Source organism: Trichophyton verrucosum (assembly GCF_000151505.1).
Source record: "Trichophyton verrucosum HKI 0517 chromosome Unknown contig00282_1.f1.exp, whole genome shotgun sequence".
NCBI lineage: Eukaryota > Fungi > Ascomycota > Eurotiomycetes > Onygenales > Arthrodermataceae > Trichophyton > Trichophyton verrucosum.
In genome coordinates, this window is record NW_003315465.1 from 25446 (window position 1) to 44510 (window position 19065).

The window sequence follows — 19065 nt, forward strand, 5'->3', positions numbered from 1 at the left end:
ACGTAGTTATGGGCCGCCTAGGAAGTAGGTATCCCGAGCGGCACCCCATCTCTGGGAGCCTTGACGCCATTGAATCCATCAACCCTGGCCTGTCCCTGAGACCCAGCAAGAACAGCCCCTTCACTCCTCACCCTCCCTGTCGAAGGCTCCGTCTGCACAATACCAAACGACACCAAGGCCCACCAGCCGACCCATCCCCAGAACCAAACCGACACACCCACGAAAGCCGTAACAGCCAGCACAGGCACAAGCACAAGCAGCGCCAGACCAGTGCACACGGCCGTGAATGTAAGCGCGCAAAGCGAGGCAAGCACCAGCGCAGTGGAGAATGCGAATACCAGCACGCTGACGACCTGCACGACGAACAGGACGAGTGGGACTCCGCAGAATAGAAGCTGGGAGGCTAAGAAGGAGGCGAGGATAGGACGCTCCCTAGCAAAGGATGCGAGCTGGGATCTTATTTCTGCTCGTTTTGGAGGAGGAAGGACTGCATCGAGGGATGCATGGATGGCTGTGTAGGCGTTTATGATGAGAGCTTTGATGATGTTGATTATTGACCTGATGATTGAGGATAGGTAGGATTTTGGACGCGAGGCGGTGCTCTGGGGAGGACCCATTGTGATAGTTCACTGGTTAACTAGTTGGTTTATGTCTGCCTGGCGTGCGTTTCAGGGCTGCAAAGTGATATCATGCAGGAGATTGCGAAGACTTTGAACGTAAGTAAGGAAGGGCATGGATGGTTGATGGATGATGTCCTTGAGCAAGGAGTGCTTGCTTTATCAATATTTACGGCTGAGCCACCGCCGACGTCATAGCCGGATCTGCGAATAACACGAACTAACCGGTTAACTAGTTAGATAGCAGGTACCTGTTAGCACCTTTTGCCACAGTTTAGGTACCTCTTGAATAATTGAATTTACTCGAGCTCTCTATTAATTATGTTGCTATTCACATTGTCCTATTCGCGAGGCGACATTTTCTTCTACAAAATGTAACCATTATTTATCAACATCTGCTTCTCATATGTAATATAACTATTTATATAGTAAAGAGATAAACATGATGTATCAGCTTGTTGGGTTGAGCTGGCTATATTCAACCCATCTCCTAACGCACTCGTCCACCCTCCTGAGCTGCTCTCTACTTGCCTCAATCTCGAAATACTCCTGGTGTTTCCTCCCACACTCCTCACACGGCTGGCCAGGTTTGACTCGGATATCAGCCAGTTCAAGATGCACCAATCGCTCCAGTCTATGCACGTTTGGCGCTTTCTGCGGAAGATGCAACGACGCTGCCCCAGATGAAGGATGGTAAGGGTAGTATCGGATCAGCGTAAGGTTATGAGAGCATTGCTGGGTCAGTCGACGACAGACGTTGACTGCACGGCCTATCTTCAGAGTTATGGTGGTTGCAGTTCGTCTGCCGGCTGGGTCGTGTCTTGTGATGCGGGATGTAGGAGCAATGCCGGCAGAGGACATGATATCGCTTGTCCGTCTCCTTCTGACTTCATGTCTATCTGGAGACGACGGTATTAAAGAAGCAATTTCGTCTGCTTGGGGCTGGGAGTCTCTAGGTGTCACGCAGTATATATAGATATATCCCGCTTCATCGGCGGGTGATAGAGGCTCTGCGAGTCGTTGGAGTAGTTTTGATGTTGTGTCGGGCGATAGACTTGATGGGATCCAGGAGAGAAGGTATTCTGTCTGTGATGGGCCGCGTCTGGCAGAAAGTGAATGGCGAAGTGGTTGATTGTTGGATGGTGAAGGCTCCTCGACAGTGGGCGGAAGTTGCTTCCTCCTAGGCGGTGTGTATTCTTCCCAGCTAGATCTATTATGACGGTGGGAGTCCCGTTCATGATCAAGTCTAGCATGTCGACGCCCACTACTGTTCGGCAGAGGTTGCGGAACGGGATCACCCAGGTTCGGCGCAGGCCGGACATGCGAGCTTCTTCTGGGGACAGGATGATGCTCATCATCACTGTCAAGGGGAGCAAAGAAACAGACAAACTTCATGCGCTGCTTTGACTTCTTCTTTGGGGCCTTTGGAACATGAAGCGTAGCTATACCAGCCACCTGCTCTGCCCTTCTATATGAGGCATCTGCCGAGCGGCGGCCAGACGCTCCATTTCGATCAGCATTGACCCCCAGAATGCCAGCACTACCGCGTACAGAGTGCACTTCATCCACAGACAGCATGCCCACCCGTTCGATGAGCGTATCCAGACTGGATCGTGGTCTCAGTACCCTGGCTGGTCTCTGCCTCGAAAGTGACGATGCTGCTTCACCTTGAGTCTTGTGTTGCCAGCAAAACAAGTCGCCTGGTGTCTCTATCGTGATGTGGTCTCCTCTACCACCACCGCCTCTTCCTCGTTGAAAGTCATCTTGCTTGCTCGACGCAGTAGGTATCACTGTTCGTCGGCACCTGCGGCCATCGGCAGTCAGCCCTTGGCAGGTCGTTGCTGGGTTTTTTGAATCCGAGCGAGCGAGCTGGAATTCTGGACAGTGACGGATATGGGACATAGCCTCCGTCACCGGGTCTATCCTCTTAGAAGGCAGATATTGATATATTGTTATCTTCCTTGCTCGAGGTGAGTTTGGCTCAGCTATTAGGCGCTTCGTTCCGTACGCCGAGACACAGGCGCCTTATAATTAGTTAACTAGTTAAAATGCCAACCAAGGAACCAAAATGGTCTCATCAGTTAACTAGTTATCAGGAGATGTCGTAGCAACGAGAGAGTGACAAGAGCGAGTGACTGGCATCCAAGTCTTTATCAAGTGCTTCATGTAAGTAGTTGAAGATGTAGATCAGGCGGCGGTAAACATGGCGGTGCAGGGCTAACTATAACTAATAAGAACCACGCTAGGCTGGAAAGAGTAAGACCAACACAGCACTGCCAGAACTGCTCGACAGAAGCCTCTTTTTCCCTTTCGTCTTTTCCCTTTCATCTGGCATCTATTATTATCAACATCTGTTATTAATGCCTAACTCTTGCCTTGATTTAAAGAAGGAAAAAAAAAAAATGAAGAAGAAGAGAAACGACCACGGTGTGATTTGAACACACAGTCTCTGGTGGACAGACTTTCGCCTAAATAAAGACAAAACCGAAAACCAGCGCCCTAACCATTAGGCCACGCGGCCCCAATCCGTCTCTATGAGGGGCTGTTTCTTCCTTGCCTGTTTTCTCCACTAACGCCGTTGATGCATAGAAGTCGATAGAAGTCGATGGCCAGCGATCAGCCGCAGCCTCTGGGACACGGATTGGAACACTCTAGACTTGCTACCTTTAGCTAGTCCTCCACGGTAGTTAGCTTATACAGAGTAGTTAGTTAGCTTGGGATAGGTATTAACTTACCCGGAATGGCGCTTTTATAGGCTGGAACCCAATCAATGCCGTCTGACTAGTTAACTAACTGGTTCCGGATCCCGTTAGTTAGCCTTTCTGAGGTCATTGATTGACCCTTTTGGTACCAGGCAGAGATTTTTCCCAGCCATGGACCTTTTCAGCCTCAGGCTCTTCCCGTTATCATTCTTATTATTCCTATTCCGCAGGCATCCGGCAATGCTACACAGAGACTGCAGCGTAGTAGTTACTCACCAGCTCATCAATGTGCAAGCCAGCTCGTTACTTAGTTGACACAGACGATGCGGATTCTCAGCTCGCCGCCAACGAACGGTTCTTTGTTCTCTCGGACTGCATCTCGCTGCATCCTTGCCTCCCTCGTCTGCTACATCCTCCTGGTCCAGTACTGTCGAATCCGTAGCCATCGCGACCCAACCTCTGCCTTCTTCGACGCGCGGGAGGGATACAAGTCGATATACTCCGGGTTTAGAGCCTCAAAGGGCGCTAACTTTATCCGATACATCGATGCGGTGGCCAGCTCCACCACCAATGTCACCACCAATGCCACCACAGCTCTCAAACCGCCGCCGGGGAACAGAAACGCAAGTCTCTGCGTGGGCATTGCCTCCATCGCTCGCAAGGATGTGAGCTACATTGAAGCAACGGTTGGATCCTTGCTCATGGATCTCGGTCCGCGGGAGCGTGAAGATCTCTACTTGATCATATTTATACCCCACGTAGACCCGACGATCCATCCATCCTTCGAAAGTAAATGGCTATCGGCCATGGCAGACAGAGTCCTGCTCTATAACGTTACTACGGCAGAGCTCGATCACCTCAGAGAACTGGAAAGGGAAGGGGGGTTATTTAGGGAGAAAGGCTTGTTCGATTACGTCTATCTGCTCAAGGCGTGTCAAGAAATTGGGGCTCCACATACCATAATGGTGGAAGATGATGTCCTCGCAATGGATGGCTGGTACCATCGTACAAAGCGAGCTCTGATAGATGCTGACCAACAGACCAGCCGGCTGGGAGCGTCACAATGTAAGTTGTCTCCCCCTTTCTTTATTAAAATTCTCTATCTGATTCATTGAGATTAGATTTATACCTTCGGCTGTTCTATACCCAGGGCCTTCTAGGCTGGAATAGCGAAGAATGGTTTATATATCTCCTCTGCTCCGTGGCTGTGATCGCAGCCCTTTGGGGTACCCTTGTTACCACTCGGCGGTATGTCCCTCGCTCAAACAGCCTACTCACAAATAAAGCCGTCTTGGTCATCTGCTTTATATACGGGCCTCTCTGCATCGTGCTCTTCTTTGCCTCGGGCCGTTTGTCAATGCTACCGATTCCCTCAGGGGTCCATCAAATGCCGCGTTTTGGATGCTGTTCTCAGGCCCTTGTGTTCCCGCATAACCGTGTCCCGGATGTTGTCTCCTGGTACGAGAAGAAGAAGATTGGGTTTGCGGACTCCCTTTTGGAGGAATATGCCAACATAAATAACGAGATTAGGTGGGCTTTAACCCCAAGTGTCTTCCAGCATATTGGTGCCAAAAGCTCGAAAGATGGTTCTGGTGATGATGTTGCAAAGCAGATTTGGAACCCAGACTTTGAGTTGAATGATCCAATTACACTGCAAGCTGAACATAACGAGGCTACTAAGCCCGCTAAAAGCATGCAATAACTAAACAAAGGAAGGAAAAACTGATATCTAACTACTAATAACTGATTTCAATGAATATATTGACTGTTGTTCTATGACAGATATGTTTGTGATATATAGGTTTACAGTCGCCCTCATACGCCAACTTCCTGGTCTTTCTCTGCAGCTATACCACTGTCTAAATTGCCTGAACTGACGATGAAATGAAGACATCCATTTATGACTTCAAGTAGCAAGTGAGTGAGAAATGAGACCATAAGCAAAGGACAGCATTTCAGGAGGTTATAGAGCTGCTTTCAGCAATATCTTTTCATGAGGTTTATATTCCTAATCAGTGATAGCACATAACTGTTCTCTTCAGGCTTTAACTAAGCCCACAAACGCCCTATCGCCGGGTACTTGCATGTTATGAAGAGCTTCTTCTATTCCAATTATAAGGAGAGATCTGGGTATCTAAGCTGCAAGAGGCATGATAACATCGCAGGCAGAGCCGTCGTGCTCATCTACCAAGGACACGATCTCGAACTCGGTTTCGTCGTCTTCAGCTTCCAAATCGCACAGGTCTTTGCCATCAATAAAGTTGAATTCAATATCGATATCTTCTTCCCTCATCTCAACCTCCTTATCACTCGTAGACTGCTTGTTAACGCCAAAAAGTGCACCGTCGACATATTCTCTATGGTTCAGGCTTCGAATCCTATAGTAGCACTCCTGTAGACGGTATCCATAAACGAACGGCCTGGCAGGGACCAAAGCCAGCGCCCGCAGCTCCGACGCTGAGAACTTCGCGTTACCCCCTACAGCCCCAGTCCCCTGAGGCCCCGAGGCTTCGCTCTCACCAGCAAGACTTGCGCTAAACGCATCCTTCCGATCCAGCTTTGCGCCTGGATACGCAGTCTTGATCCCGGTCACCATGTACAGCCGCTTTTTGAAAAACTGCTTCTTCAACGCTGCTTTCACCCTCGGACGGTCCATGCTGGCCTTGACATAATCATCCGTGGGCTCGATGAACTCAACGTCCAGTGTTTCAATCTCGTTAAGAACATACGAGACCGCCGAGCTGGAGAAACTGACACCAAGTTTGACGCTCACAGCCTGCAGAGCCCGCCCGAAGAGGCCGCCCTCCGACGCCATTTGATTTTGATCCTGGAGGGAAAACTTGGTCGAGTTCGTGTACCGCTTCATCCCCTCGAAGTCTTCAAATGCGAGGGGCCCGGCTGGATCTACGGGGCGACCTGGATTCTCTGGCTGAACCACCAGCTGGCCGAGCTTGATCGGGCCATCCGGCGGAGGAGGGTTGTCAAAATTCGCAGGGACGAAATACGTCCGACGTTGTCCGGGGAGTGGCATATTGATTGATTCGTGCAGTTATTCCAGATGAACGAAGCTGCAGCTCCCCGCTGGCCTAAATAACCACCGTGCCGCTCGCTTGTGAGTTAAATAGACAGGACTCAGCCTTGCTGACATACCAATCGTCGTATAAGGTGGGCCTTTGGGCGCTTACCTGCATATCTCGAAAGTATCAGTTCCACCACGGCGGCCAGTGTGCTCTCTGCATGCCGCCCCTCCTTCGGCTTGCCGCCGTGATGGGGCTGTCGTCGTCTTCGTCGTATAACTAATTAGCGAATGCAGTGTCTGCTATGGCTCCTCTGCTCGTCCATGAGGACCGAAGTGATACCCCAAGCCCATAAATTCACCAGAATTGTTTCGGTGGAGGGAGTTGTTTATAGCTTCTCGGGGCTGCTCTTACGGAGGGGTGGCCCAAATACAAGAGATACGTCGTGATGGCTTCCACGACAACGGGGACAGATTATTACACCCTGAGAAGGTCGGTCTGCCTCGAAATAAAATGTTACCAGGATATTTTCTCATACGGCTTTCCTTAGCACGGATAACGCAAACACTTGGTTCAATTACTTTGAGAACTTCCGTCGTCCAATCGACACCTATTCCCGGGGCATCGTTCGAAGGGGGACCCGGGCGAAAGTGGCGATTCTTGACAGCGGCATCGACATATCCCATACAGATATATCTGCAAAGGATAAAAAGAGAATCATAGACTGTAGGAGTTTTCTTATTGACAGGCCTGTCGACGATGCAGATGATTCGGATTCGCGTCGTCACGGCACCCAAATAGCCATTTACGTTGCAAGAGTAAAAGAGGACGATGGCTCCCCGTTGAATCCAGAGAGCGTTGCAAAAGTAGGATGATCTCCGGGATAGTTGCTCGCAACGACAGCTTGCTAATAGGAAATGTGATACCAGGCTATTGAATATGCAATTCATCCATGGGACGTGGACATAATATCTATGTCATGGGGGTTTGGCTCCGAGTATGATGTAGTTGCCAGTGCCATTCGCAAAGCGTCCGAGAAAAGGAAGATCATGCTCGTAGCTGAATCTAACGCTGGAGCAAATATACCAAAGCTCATTTTCCCAGCTAACATGCCTGAGGTCATTTGCATAAATTCAACTGATGGGTACGGCAAGGTGTCAAACTTCAACCCTCCTCCTCGGAAGGGCCACTACAATTTCTGCACCCTCGGCGAAGCAGTATTGGATGCATGGCGACCGAGTGACTCTTCAGGCCTTCGAGGTCGAGATACTGGCACCTCGTTTGCTACCCCCCTGGCGGCTGCAATAGCGGCCTCCTTCATCGAGTTCTTTCGACAGGACAAATTTGGAAGACTCGAAATTGCTGACTCCCTGAAGAATGAAGTGAGGACGCGAGAAGGGATGCTCAAAATATTTGTAGCTATCAGCGAGAACTTCCAGGGTTTCAACTACCTGCGGCCTTGGAGTCTGCTTGAGTGTAGGGGGGACTGCGAAGACAGATGCGTGGAAGCTCGAGAGTCTGCTGGCCGGAAGCTGTCTAATATTCTGCACGACGCAGTGCCATCGCCAGCAGATTGTGAAATGCTCCCCAATGCTCCCATATTAGCCCATGCGGTTGCTGCTGATGTGCGAGCCCTTGCTCATGAACATGAACCTACCTGTCTTGCTGGCACCCGGGTTGAACTCTTCCGTCAAATAGAGGCCTGGGTAGATGGTACCCCTGAAAAATGTATTTGCTGGCTTAGTGGAAGACTGGGTACTGGAAAATCCACTATTTCTCGCACAATTGCTCTGCAGTACTCCAAACAGGGGCAGCTTGGAGGAACCTTTTTCTTCTCGAAGAACGAAAAAAACCTCAGAACGCTGTCAAAGTTTGTCAGTTCCCTTGCTCATCAGCTCAGCGGGTTGTCCCCGTCCCTGAGAGTAGCAATTTCAACAGAGAAGAGGCATAACACTGAAGTGGAACAATTAGCAATGGGAATTCAGTGGGAAAAGCTTATATGCAATCCACTTTCTCTGTTGAATCCGAGACATAGCCCTCTCATTATGGTTATTGATGCATTGGATGAATGCGAAGGCCTCAGCAAACGACAAGTCATGGGTATCATCAACCTGTTCGTTAACGCTGCAGCGCTGAAAAATATCCGACTACGCTTTCTCATAACCAGCAGACCTGAGAGCCATATCCAAGCCGCTTTCAAAGATTCGTCTCAAAACGTCTATCATATTGAACTAGACAAACTTGATAAGTCTACTGTTGATTTAGATATTTCCCAGATGTTTCGTGGAGAGCTCGGAAATCTACATACAGAGAAACGTGGGGTCGAAGCCCACTGGCCTAGTGAGGAATCTATATCAAGACTAACTGAGAGAGCAAATGGTCTCTTCATTTATGCTGCGATAACTTGTCGGTATATCAAAGAGCCAGGCGCCACATCAATGAACGATCGCCTTACCCGGATCTTTCAAAACCAAGCCTTTGACTCTCTCGATAATATGTACGACCACATCCTAACCCAGGCAGTGACTGGTCCGGAAAAGGAAGTAATGGTAGAACAGTTTCGGATGATTCTTGGAACTATTGTGGCTCTATTTGAACCAATTCCAGAAACAAGCTTGTGTGAGTTGTGCCCGAAAAGGCTGGAGCTTGAAGTTGTATGCTCCAGGCTCGATTCTCTCCATTCGATTCTGGTGATACCCGAATCACCTAAGGAGCCGGTGCATATCTCTCACCAGTCCTTTCGCGAATTTCTCCTGAGAAAGCGGGAAGAAAACCGCGGGATCTGGATTAATGAGCAGATGCACCGGGATTTATTCACCTCCTGCATCCGGCTGTTATCCAGCAATTCACAATACGGACTCAGACGAGATATTTGTAGCCTGCGCCACCCTGGTATCGAAATCAATCAAATATCTCGAACTAGAATAGAGGAATATCTTTCTATTCACACTGCTTACGCAAGTCGATACTGGATATATCACCTCAAGGAACTAGACTCTCTCCAACGCCAGGATGTTGGTCTCCGTGACAACGGTCCAGTCCACATCTTCTTGCTAGACCATCTGCTTCATTGGCTTGAAGCCTTGAGCTTGCTTGGAGAAAGCTCTGAAGGGATGCGCACCATTCAATTATTGAGTAGTATGATAAACGTAAGTTCCAGTTTCTTGACATATGGTATTATTACTCGCCAACTACTAATGTTATTGCGAAGGCCAATGTAAGCCCTCAGCTTTATGCTTTTGTCGAAGATGCAAAACGGCTTATTCGCTACAACCGTGCAATCATTGAACAGGCTCCTCTTCAAGTATATTGCTCTGCCCTAGTTTTCGCACCAGAACAGAGCTTACTCCGCAAACACTTTGCCAAAGATTTGCCCAACTGGATTGTGAGATACCCAAAAGTACAACCAAAGTGGACATTACTTCGCCAAACATTAGGAAATCTTGCTGGTAAACCATCCCAGGCCCGCCACTTCATATCCCCGGCATTTTCTAAGGACGGCACGCTTATAACCTCAATCTCAGGGCCCGCAACAGAGGTGAAATCATTCCGCGTTTGGGACACAACCACAGGTGCACTGCTCAATACGATTGAACACCTCAAGGATGCAGACTTCGCACCAAGTGAAAAACTGGTGGTTTCAGTCAATTTTTCGAACACCGTTGAAATTTCTGACGCAGTAACCGGCACGGTGACCAGGGTGCTTGAAACCACAGGCCATGGGAATTCTGCCATTCATTCGGTTTCGTTTTCACCTGATGGCAAGCTAGTAATTGTCTGGGCAGCACAAATGTTAGTCCAGATCTGGGATGTAGAGAGTGGGACTATGTTGAAGACGCTTGAAAGATGCCACTGCCCTAATAATTTTGGTACGCCGCGCCATCTCGCCTTCTCCTCCAATAATAAGTTGATAGGGGCTTCCATCATGGGAGGCCACCCTGAAACATGGAGCATGACCTGCATTTGGAATGCAGAAGATGGTTCTGTTGTGTATCAGTTGAAAGGGTGCTATACATACACATTTTCGCCCGATAGTAAGTTGATAGCCCTCATAATTGCAGGGAAAACGCGGATTCTGGACCTTAAGAAGCGTTCGGTTCTCTACACCATTGATGCTTGCACCAACGTGGCGTTTTCCCTAGATGGAAAGTTGGCGTTAGCACAGGCCGAGCCAGAGATCCTAGGAGCAACACAAATATCATTTAGGGTTGCAGCCACGGGGAAACCAACTGGTCTGACTATATATCTAAAAGGATCGTCGACACCAGATACAGAGCTTAGGCACATGGATGTTGATCACATGGTATTCTCTCCAGATGGCAAACTACTGGCTACCTATAACTGGGCATGTTACTTGCGTCTTTGGGATTTGGCCTCGGGGGAACTGGTAGAGTTGTTCAAGAACAGCAATTCGGTTTCTTTTTCCCCTGACGGTACGGTGATGGCATCAGGATCACCCGATAACCTCATTAGGATATGGGATATGCCAACCCCAACACCAGCACATTTTATACCAATTCTAAATAAGGCCAAAGATTCAATAAAGCGGCTTTGGAGCGCGCCAGCACCGGAAGAAAAGATAGCGAGCGCCTATGGTGGTAATATCTTTGCTCTTGTGCTTTCGCCGGACGGCAAGCTAGCCGCATCAGGTGGCTGCGGATTAGATGCTACAGGGGCTCCGGTCGTAATATGGGATGTGCCAAGTGGTGTTCCGTTGCAGCAATCGAAGTTAAACTACTCCATTGGCAAGAATATTCTCTTTTGGCCAAGCGATAAGCGGCTAGTATCAGCGGATGCCTATGGCTGGTTGGTAACTTTGGATACTACTTCACTCGAGGAACTTCCAATGATTGACAAATCTCACAGACTTGTTTTAAATATGGCTATTTCACCAAACGAGGGAATGGTACTGGTGGCATTGGATACGTACCCACCTGAATTGATGCATGAGGAATATCACATATATGATTTCAACACTGGAAAACTCCTTCTAGAACTCAACGGCCGCCACGCGAAGGTAGAGGCCCTTACTTTCTCACCAGACAGTAGGCTTATAGCCACTGGGAGTTCGCGCACAGTCAAAGTATGGAGCACGGATACTGGTGAGATGCTCCGGGAATATAAAACAATGGATATATGCCAGGCCCTCGCTTTTTCGATAGACGGGGAAAAGTTGCTTATGGTGTCAGGCCCTCGACAGAAACAATACCTTCAAGAAGTAATAACAAGCACAACACTTTGTGAGCTTCCAGACTGCAATATTTGGCAATTGCTCCCAAGCAGCGTCCGGGACGATATTTTTTTCACCAACTGTGGACCACTGCAAATACCCACTTCCAATGATGCGACCTTGGCTAATTCTGACATACACTCACTGTTTGTCACAAATAGCTGGATTATGTATGATGGATGCAATGTCCTCTGGGTTCCTCATGCGTATAGACCTAGTCGTCTCATTGTTAGAGACAACCTGGCCGTATTTGGATTAGCAGGTAAAGTTGAGATTATGGAATTCGACTTTAGCGGAATGCCTAGATCGACAGATTATCAGAGCAATGTGTGTCTCCCTGAACAAAACATTCCGCCAGTTGAATCCTATATATAAAGCCAATAAACGGGGATATATCCTTGACAGGAGACGTATCATACGTTTTTTATTGGTTGGATCTTAAAGGTCCGAATATTTTAAAGGCAATATCATTGGTGTTTCCATTTATAGAATGAACTTTTATATCCAATTAGAATCTCGCATCTGCTAACTAGTTAATATTTCATTCATTAAACTTCCTTGTGAGTTTAACTATTTTAGCATGGCCAATTAAATTTAACTAACTACTCCGTCCATCTACTTGGGCGAATCTTTATGACTCCCAACATCAAATAATACAGCCAGAGAAAAGTAACCCATCCTTTCTACCTTCGTCATAGAAATGGCCCGCACACTTCTCGCTTTTCAGCACCATGCAAAGCTGTATACCCTTCAGACTCTCGTGACTGCCATGCGCCCTTTCGCGGCACTCGAGGAAGCCAACCGTCAGCTCTTCAAGCAAGGCAGCGAAGAGGACCATGTGGTAGTTACGGAAAAAACTATCTTCCACCCTCAAGGCGGCGGCCAGCCTTCTGACATAGGCATGATCACTTCCCCTTCTGGCTCTTCTTTTACCGTTACCTCGGTTCGGATGGACGCCCTTCAAGACGGCCAGGTCCTGCACTTTGGACGTTTCGGTCCATCCACCTTTGCACCTGGTGAGATGGTGCAGCAGGAAATTGATGTGGAAAAACGTCTTCTCTACTCACGGCTGCACACTGCCGGCCATGTCTTGGGTGCTGCAGTTAAGCATCTTGTGGAAAAGGAGGTGGAGGGATTCGAAGAGCTGAAGGCATCGCACTTCCCTGACTCGGCAGCTTGTGAGTTCCGGGGTCTTATTGAGGGAAAATGGAAGCCATCTATCCAGGATAAGGTCAATGAATTTATTGCTGCGGCCATGCCGGTCGAGATAGAGTGGTGGGATGAAGATGATTTCCGCTCTAGAGGGTTGGAGAGACTGATACCGGATCCTACATTGGTGCCTCCAGGTGAAAAGTCCAGGGTAGTCAACATTGTAGGGGCGGAGGTGTATCCTTGTGGTGGTACTCATGTCGATTCGACGGATCTCTGCGGACAAACGACTGTAAAGAAGATTTCTCGGAGCAAGGGCACGTCCAGAGTCAGCTATACCGTGGCTTGATAAATTGATACGTTTCCAGAAAGTATTCAAAGATTAGATGGTTAGAATGTGACGTATCTTGCTGTATATAGTGGATTTCCATATAAATCTTTAGTAAATCAAGTCCTTCAATGAATGGTACACCTCGAGAGTATACTCTCACCAATAAGCCTGTCATAGTGATATTAGGATCGCTCTATATACATAATAACTAGTGGTTAGTTATATCTACTGCCACGAATGTATATTTTCATAAGCAAAGTGGTCCAGGCTCCTGGGTGCCCGGCCCTTACCTCCTCCACTGTGTTATTCATGTGAGTTTCAAACCCATCAGCTGCTGCTACCTCCAAGTTTGTTAAAAACCGAGCAAAGTAGTCCGAGACACCTGCGTCTGTCAAACCCTTATAACGCTCATCTCCCGATAGCTTGACATGCTCGATACGTCGGCCTAGATGAGCTGACAGCTTCTCAGCCACCTCATCGTAGGTAAGGAGCTCTGGTCCTAATATACGGTAGTCGCAGTTATGCGATTTAGGATCTGTGAGAGCTCGGAACGCGACGGCCGCAATATCAATAGCACTCACGAAGGGGATCTTCCCATCACCACAGGCTGTGTAGATCTTGCTATACTCGCGGATAAGAGGGCCGGGAGCCTCATCAGTTAGGTTCTCTAGTTAGTTATAGGCTTAATTAGCGGGGACATCAAAATATAGTTATGGTTGTGTGATCTCATCAACTAACTTACCCATGAACCAACTAGGCCGAAGCACACAATGGTCGACACCAGTCTCGAGAAAATGCTTCCAGACTACCCCCATACCGGGCCGTGATAAGTCGGTAGAGGTACCTGCTAATAGGACAAAGCGAGTAACGCCATGCACGTTGCGCGTATATTCGATAAACTCGATCATAGGCTTCCAGGGCTCTGCAACCAGCGGCTCCATAAGATAGATAGCGGAGATGGGTTTACCGCCGAAGGGTGCTTTCCATGTTTCCTTGTCGAGCCAGTCGAATTTAACGGCTGGCATGCCTACTGGGGCTGCGGACGAGCCACGACGGGAGGCAAGGAGGAATGGTATATTTGCATTTTGGAGGAAGCGAGCCAGGCGAATAGAAGTCTTGCCTGTTCCGCCGGTGAGAAGGATGGCCATTGTACCATGCGAATAAATGTCTAGTAGATAAAAACTTGGTCCAGCTGTGAGTCGGGATACACTAACTATTGCAATTTGCAACCGTTTGGCCAGGCTGCGAGAGCGCTCTTTAACTATGTTTGTTGGCAGTTAAGGCGGGCTTAAGCTAGTTAAATCCGAGTCTCACGCTGGGTCGACAACATCCTAGTTAACTACATCCCAGTTACAATAAGTTGACTTATTGTGACTAAAGATTAGTTAACGTGATTGATTAAACTGCCACATAACTAGTGCATGGTTGTTCGTCGCCCGAAAGCCGAGCCTGGAGGAGCCTGGGGAAGCTCCCGGAACCCGAACATGCATCGTCTCCTGGGTATATCTACTTCAACATGTTGTCCGGTCCAATGAGACGCTCCTCGATGAACCTGACGCATTCCCGGTAATGGTCCAGCTGCGACATCATCAGCGTTGTGAAGACCTGGTCGAATGGCGGACAAACGCGCACAGCATTCAGCCGGACGACACCATCAAGGAAGAAACGGGCAATATCCAGCATGTCATCGCTGAGAACAACAATGACACAATCCCAAGAGTCAGCAGCGAGGCCAGGAAGACAACGACCATCCAAGCCAAATGTGTGGTTGGAAGCGATGGCGCGCATAGCTGGGTGCGCCATCAACTGGGTATACCCATGGAAGGCACCTCGACCGACGCAGTTTGGGGCGTCATCGATGCCGTCTTCATCACTGATTTCCCCAGGGCAGGTTGCACCTCTTGATAATAATAAATCAAGATGGATGGACACTGATCCTCAAAATAGTCTTCGCAAGCACTGCACCGTCCTGACGCCGCATGGAACTATCCTCAGCGTCCCCCGTGAAGATGGCATGGCCAGGCTCTACGTCCAGCGCCCGCCGTCTTTTCGAGGACGCGTCGGCCTCTGACCCTGAGATAGGCGCGCGCATCGTCGCTGTCGCCCGCCAGAGCCTGTTCCCTCATTCGCTCGAATACTCATACTGCGACTGGTGGATTGTCTGGTTACCGCATCGGCCAGCGTGTCGCATCCAGCTTCTCCCTGGCTGGCGACACCATGGCGGATCCTGCCGGAGTCGGCCATGTGCCGATGGACTAAGAATCCGGATGCATATTATATTGCGCAAAAATAAGCCAAACTTATGGAAAGCAATAGCATGGGATATTAATAAAAGACAACAAGGAAGATAACTCTTATTAGTTACTAGTTAGTTAACTACCATGCCACAGGGATCGGGTGCCCTGGCGCCCCCTTGGAGCGCAGGTAAACCCATGCAATGCTAGGCAACTGTCAAAATCCCAGGTGGCCAGCAGGTCGACGTAATTTATACCTTTAACTTCCCCCGCGTCGTTGTTTATCGGAGCAACAGCAAGACAGGATGCAAGAATGGCTGGATGTATATGTTGATGTTGACTTGATATGCAATTAGGGGGCCGTTGGTTGATACCTCAAAAATTAGAGGGAGATGGGGAGTTTGCCAAATTCTCCTTGCTAGAAAAGTGATGGCTAGAGCTAACTAGCTAGATAGAAAACAAGATTGATTCCGTAATGTTCGTCTAACTAAATTTATTTTCCCGATGCCTTCTTGCAAGCATCCACTGCTTCGTCATAAGTGGAAAGCTCTTTGACCTTCTTCAGCTCTCCATTGTAATATTCACAATGACTGGCAAAGCCTTCATTTTCAATGATGCAGTATATATCCTTGTCCCCCTCGCTTGTCACCTCTGTACATATTTCCGAAATTCTGTCCGCATTGGACTCTGGAAGATTCGTACAACCCAGACAGGAGAACACTTTCTCATTATTTGCGTTGTCATTAGAGCAGACAAACTTGCCGGAGGATATGCTGAACTCGCCCCCACCGCAACGCGCTTCGCAATTGCGATTGGAGGTACACGTCTCGCCCTTGTTGAGCTGTTGAGCCGATGCGCAGGCTACCAGCAGGGCGGCAGTTATCACTTGAGAGAAGCGCATTGTTGGGCAGTGACAAGAACCTCGTGTAGGGCAATGGTGGTTGTATCTAGTTGCTGTCAGAGACATTTGAACTTGTAACAACAAAATGCTGTTGGGAATTCTTACCGAAAAGATGCTGAGTGAGGGCTAGAGCAGAGTAACGAACAAGGAGGTTTTTGATGGTTCTTGCAAAGAGGTCAGTCGACAGAGGGGAGGATTGAGGGCAGTTAAATAGCCAGCCAACACAAGGCAAACGGTAAGATCGACAGAAGATTCAATTCTGAGGTTAAGGATCTCAGATTAGGGAATTTCTTTGAACTGGTGAAGATGGGACAACGAGTATGGAGTACTCCATGAGTAGTTTGCTAGAACTAATACAAACATTGGCTGAAGCCCAAAGCTCGGACGCAAGCTATACAGAGTGATCATTGCTTTTGAGTATGCTAGCTTGGGATGTGCGCAGTAACCTGAGACCGCCTTTTACCAAAAAGATGATTTATTGGAAGTTCTGGCTGGCAAAGTTTTCTACTATCGGAGGTGGCTGGCTCAGTGGGAGGGAGCTGATGGAATTGTCGCGGGCCCGCTAGCCATCGAGACGGCCCAGATCGACGATATTTGCCAACAACAGCAAGGCACCATCGATCGACATGCAGGATGCAAACCTAATACGTCGCGCATGGCGCATTGCCACGAAGTTCATTAGAGCCAGCCAAACTCGCTGCAACAGCTGTCATTACTGTGAAAACAGCTGAGCCAAAAGAGCAAGCGCATACTCGTGGCCCGCAACACATGCTACGTGTTATAGCTCCTATATCCTGCAATTAATTAACACTAATGCAGTGAGAAAATTCAAAGTCAACTTGTCGCAACCGCAACGGGAGGTGTATATGTACGAGCCAAGATACCAAGCAGAGGGCCTGGATCGCCCCGAACGTCGCAGCGCTGTTCAGCAGTGAACGTGCTTCTGGGGCAAACGGTCTAGGGCAGGGAATGACGAGAAATCTGAGGGTACACCGCTCAATGACCACTAGAGAGCCAACTTGTGAGAGTCTGGGTTAGGCCATAGAATAGTCCGGATCTCGTGCTTGTGACTTGCCGCCTTCTCCCTGAATTGAAAGCGCAGCAGTGGAGGAGACGGTTCAAAGAATGGTCATTGCATTGCAGCCAAGTGGAGTTGATACGCTATACTTAGGTATCTCTCTCAAGACGGGACTCAGGCTGCATAACTGGCCGGAGAAATCTTGGTGGAGGCAATGGGCAACCAACCAGAGCACGGTGTTTATAACAACATGCATGCAGGATCGTGGGAAATCAAATCGCTAATAGGGATCACGGTTCCTGCAAATCATAATATCTTGGTTAACGTCGATGTATCAACGAGTCTGAGAACCCCTGATTAGCCTGCGAAATGTCCTCCATACAGAGATCTGTAGGGCTTTCAGCTGCTGTCACCCCCTAGTACCACAGATATTAAACAAGAAACATGAAGGTCCCTATGTCCCATGTCATGCGAGCCAACGCCACCTGCTGTGTGTGCCCGTTCAAGGCAATGTAGGAGTCATCCATGGCAATAATATACCTACTTACTCTGTACTTCCTGGGCTGTATATTATTATACGGAGCATAAAGGTTAGCGTCTCAAGAGCTAGAAAAAAAAAAAAAAAAAGATAAAAGGTCCGGGCTAGTAATCACGTGATAAGCTAGACTCTAACTAGTTAGCTCCGAACCACTTGAGCCTCGTCATGTGATATCCCGGGGCCCGGCCCGACCCTTTTTTTTTCCCCCATCACGCCGAGCCCAAATCTGAAAAATAACAAGGCAAAGGCGCCGAGTATAGGGTGGAATGGATAAATGATGGCGACCAGGAAGCTCAGAACCTGCATTATAACTATTCGACTATAGAGTGCCGAGTGCCACCCACCAATTGGTGCGAAGATGGCGGCGGTGCCTCCATCGATTGGTTAGCTTGCGGACGCAATGGACACCATATGCGAGTAATTCAGAATGTTCCTCCCAGTGTCTGATTACGGAGTACATAGGTACTTAACTATGTATCCTACAGACCACCACCAAACCCCCTAGAGTATGATAATCCCTGCCATTCCTTGACTAGATGCGCGCACATCTAGCTACTCGCGAAATGGCTATGTTATCTACAGCAATCCGTCTAAAGGACCCAACCGCGAAGCAATAAAAGGTTCCATCATAGCAAAGACAAGGGTAGACATTGTCGACCTGAGATTCCTTGGATCTGATGGATTCGCCCTGCCAAAGGAACGCTTACCGAGTCAAGAGGCAGAAGACCGGGCCTGTGCTCTGCTCCGGAAATTAGGGGGAAGGCATTGGTTCAGTTGCCATGCTCTGTTTAACGGCTCCGTAGATGGAATGACCACAGAACATGATAACGGGATTAAGTGTATTTTTGCATGGCCAGGAATAGATGAATATCTAAGCGCAAGATACCTCGAGTATAACATTAGCAAAGATGTGGTGGAGGGTGGTGGTGTTTGGGCTTTAGAGAATGTATCCGGGATTGGTATTGAGTTTGAGAAGCTTAGGATGCGTATTACGATGGAAGAGAAGGTCAAGATGATGAAGGAGCTGGGAGCAGTCTTCTACCCAGACCCGAGAGACTGTCCATCACTTGCAGACCTGTATCCTGCGCGCGATGTGTATCCCAAGACACCTATTGGGCGGACTATAAATGGTTAATTGATGGCTCTCTCTCGGCACGGGCCACCCCGGGCTTTTCTTGTTCGTATCCACAAGATAATTGATATGAAGAGATATGGTGTCCCACGTATCCAATCACAAGTGGCGAGACCGTCTACACTAGTCGCTCGCTGTACATTGAGTCTATGTCACATAACATGGTATCCGTGGACAAGAACCTTCAACATGGGTT

At 48.6% G+C, this 19065-nt stretch overlaps 10 protein-coding genes across 10 annotated transcripts; 5 read left to right on the forward strand and 5 right to left on the reverse strand.

Moving 5' to 3' along the window:
• Window positions 1–17: 17 nt before the first annotated feature.
• Window positions 18–617, reverse strand: TRV_03336 (uncharacterized protein; the record flags this gene model as incomplete). Its single annotated transcript, XM_003022491.1, has 1 exon — window positions 18–617. The coding sequence occupies one exon, from the start codon at window positions 615–617 to the stop codon at window positions 18–20; it is 600 nt and encodes a 199-aa protein (XP_003022537.1).
• Window positions 618–1067: 450 nt separating this feature from the next.
• TRV_03337 (uncharacterized protein) lies at window positions 1068–2519 on the reverse strand (the record flags this gene model as incomplete). The annotated part of the gene is made up of 1 exon (XM_003022492.1): window positions 1068–2519. The coding sequence occupies one exon, from the start codon at window positions 2517–2519 to the stop codon at window positions 1068–1070; it is 1452 nt and encodes a 483-aa protein (XP_003022538.1).
• Window positions 2520–3642: 1123 nt separating this feature from the next.
• On the forward strand, window positions 3643–5021 carry TRV_03338 (uncharacterized protein; the record flags this gene model as incomplete). Its single annotated transcript, XM_003022493.1, has 2 exons — window positions 3643–4384; window positions 4441–5021. 2 exons carry the CDS (start codon window positions 3643–3645, stop codon window positions 5019–5021), a joined length of 1323 nt encoding a protein of 440 aa, XP_003022539.1.
• Window positions 5022–5453: 432 nt separating this feature from the next.
• On the reverse strand, window positions 5454–6350 carry TRV_03339 (uncharacterized protein; the record flags this gene model as incomplete). The annotated part of the gene is made up of 1 exon (XM_003022494.1): window positions 5454–6350. The coding sequence occupies one exon, from the start codon at window positions 6348–6350 to the stop codon at window positions 5454–5456; it is 897 nt and encodes a 298-aa protein (XP_003022540.1).
• Window positions 6351–7310: 960 nt separating this feature from the next.
• On the forward strand, window positions 7311–11941 carry TRV_03340 (NACHT and WD40 domain protein; the record flags this gene model as incomplete). The annotated part of the gene is made up of 2 exons (XM_003022495.1): window positions 7311–9485; window positions 9548–11941. 2 exons carry the CDS (start codon window positions 7311–7313, stop codon window positions 11939–11941), a joined length of 4569 nt encoding a protein of 1522 aa, XP_003022541.1.
• Window positions 11942–12266: 325 nt separating this feature from the next.
• TRV_03341 (uncharacterized protein) lies at window positions 12267–13064 on the forward strand (the record flags this gene model as incomplete). Its single annotated transcript, XM_003022496.1, has 1 exon — window positions 12267–13064. The coding sequence occupies one exon, from the start codon at window positions 12267–12269 to the stop codon at window positions 13062–13064; it is 798 nt and encodes a 265-aa protein (XP_003022542.1).
• A 197-nt stretch (window positions 13065–13261) lies between these two features.
• On the reverse strand, window positions 13262–14194 carry TRV_03342 (ergot alkaloid biosynthetic protein A; the record flags this gene model as incomplete). The annotated part of the gene is made up of 2 exons (XM_003022497.1): window positions 13262–13713; window positions 13789–14194. 2 exons carry the CDS (start codon window positions 14192–14194, stop codon window positions 13262–13264), a joined length of 858 nt encoding a protein of 285 aa, XP_003022543.1.
• Window positions 14195–14615: 421 nt separating this feature from the next.
• Window positions 14616–14951, forward strand: TRV_03343 (uncharacterized protein; the record flags this gene model as incomplete). The annotated part of the gene is made up of 1 exon (XM_003022498.1): window positions 14616–14951. One exon carries the CDS (start codon window positions 14616–14618, stop codon window positions 14949–14951), a length of 336 nt encoding a protein of 111 aa, XP_003022544.1.
• Window positions 14952–15773: 822 nt separating this feature from the next.
• TRV_03344 (uncharacterized protein) lies at window positions 15774–16181 on the reverse strand (the record flags this gene model as incomplete). Its single annotated transcript, XM_003022499.1, has 1 exon — window positions 15774–16181. The coding sequence occupies one exon, from the start codon at window positions 16179–16181 to the stop codon at window positions 15774–15776; it is 408 nt and encodes a 135-aa protein (XP_003022545.1).
• A 2364-nt stretch (window positions 16182–18545) lies between these two features.
• Window positions 18546–18872, forward strand: TRV_03345 (uncharacterized protein; the record flags this gene model as incomplete). The annotated part of the gene is made up of 1 exon (XM_003022500.1): window positions 18546–18872. The coding sequence occupies one exon, from the start codon at window positions 18546–18548 to the stop codon at window positions 18870–18872; it is 327 nt and encodes a 108-aa protein (XP_003022546.1).
• Between the last annotated feature and the right edge of the window lie 193 nt (window positions 18873–19065).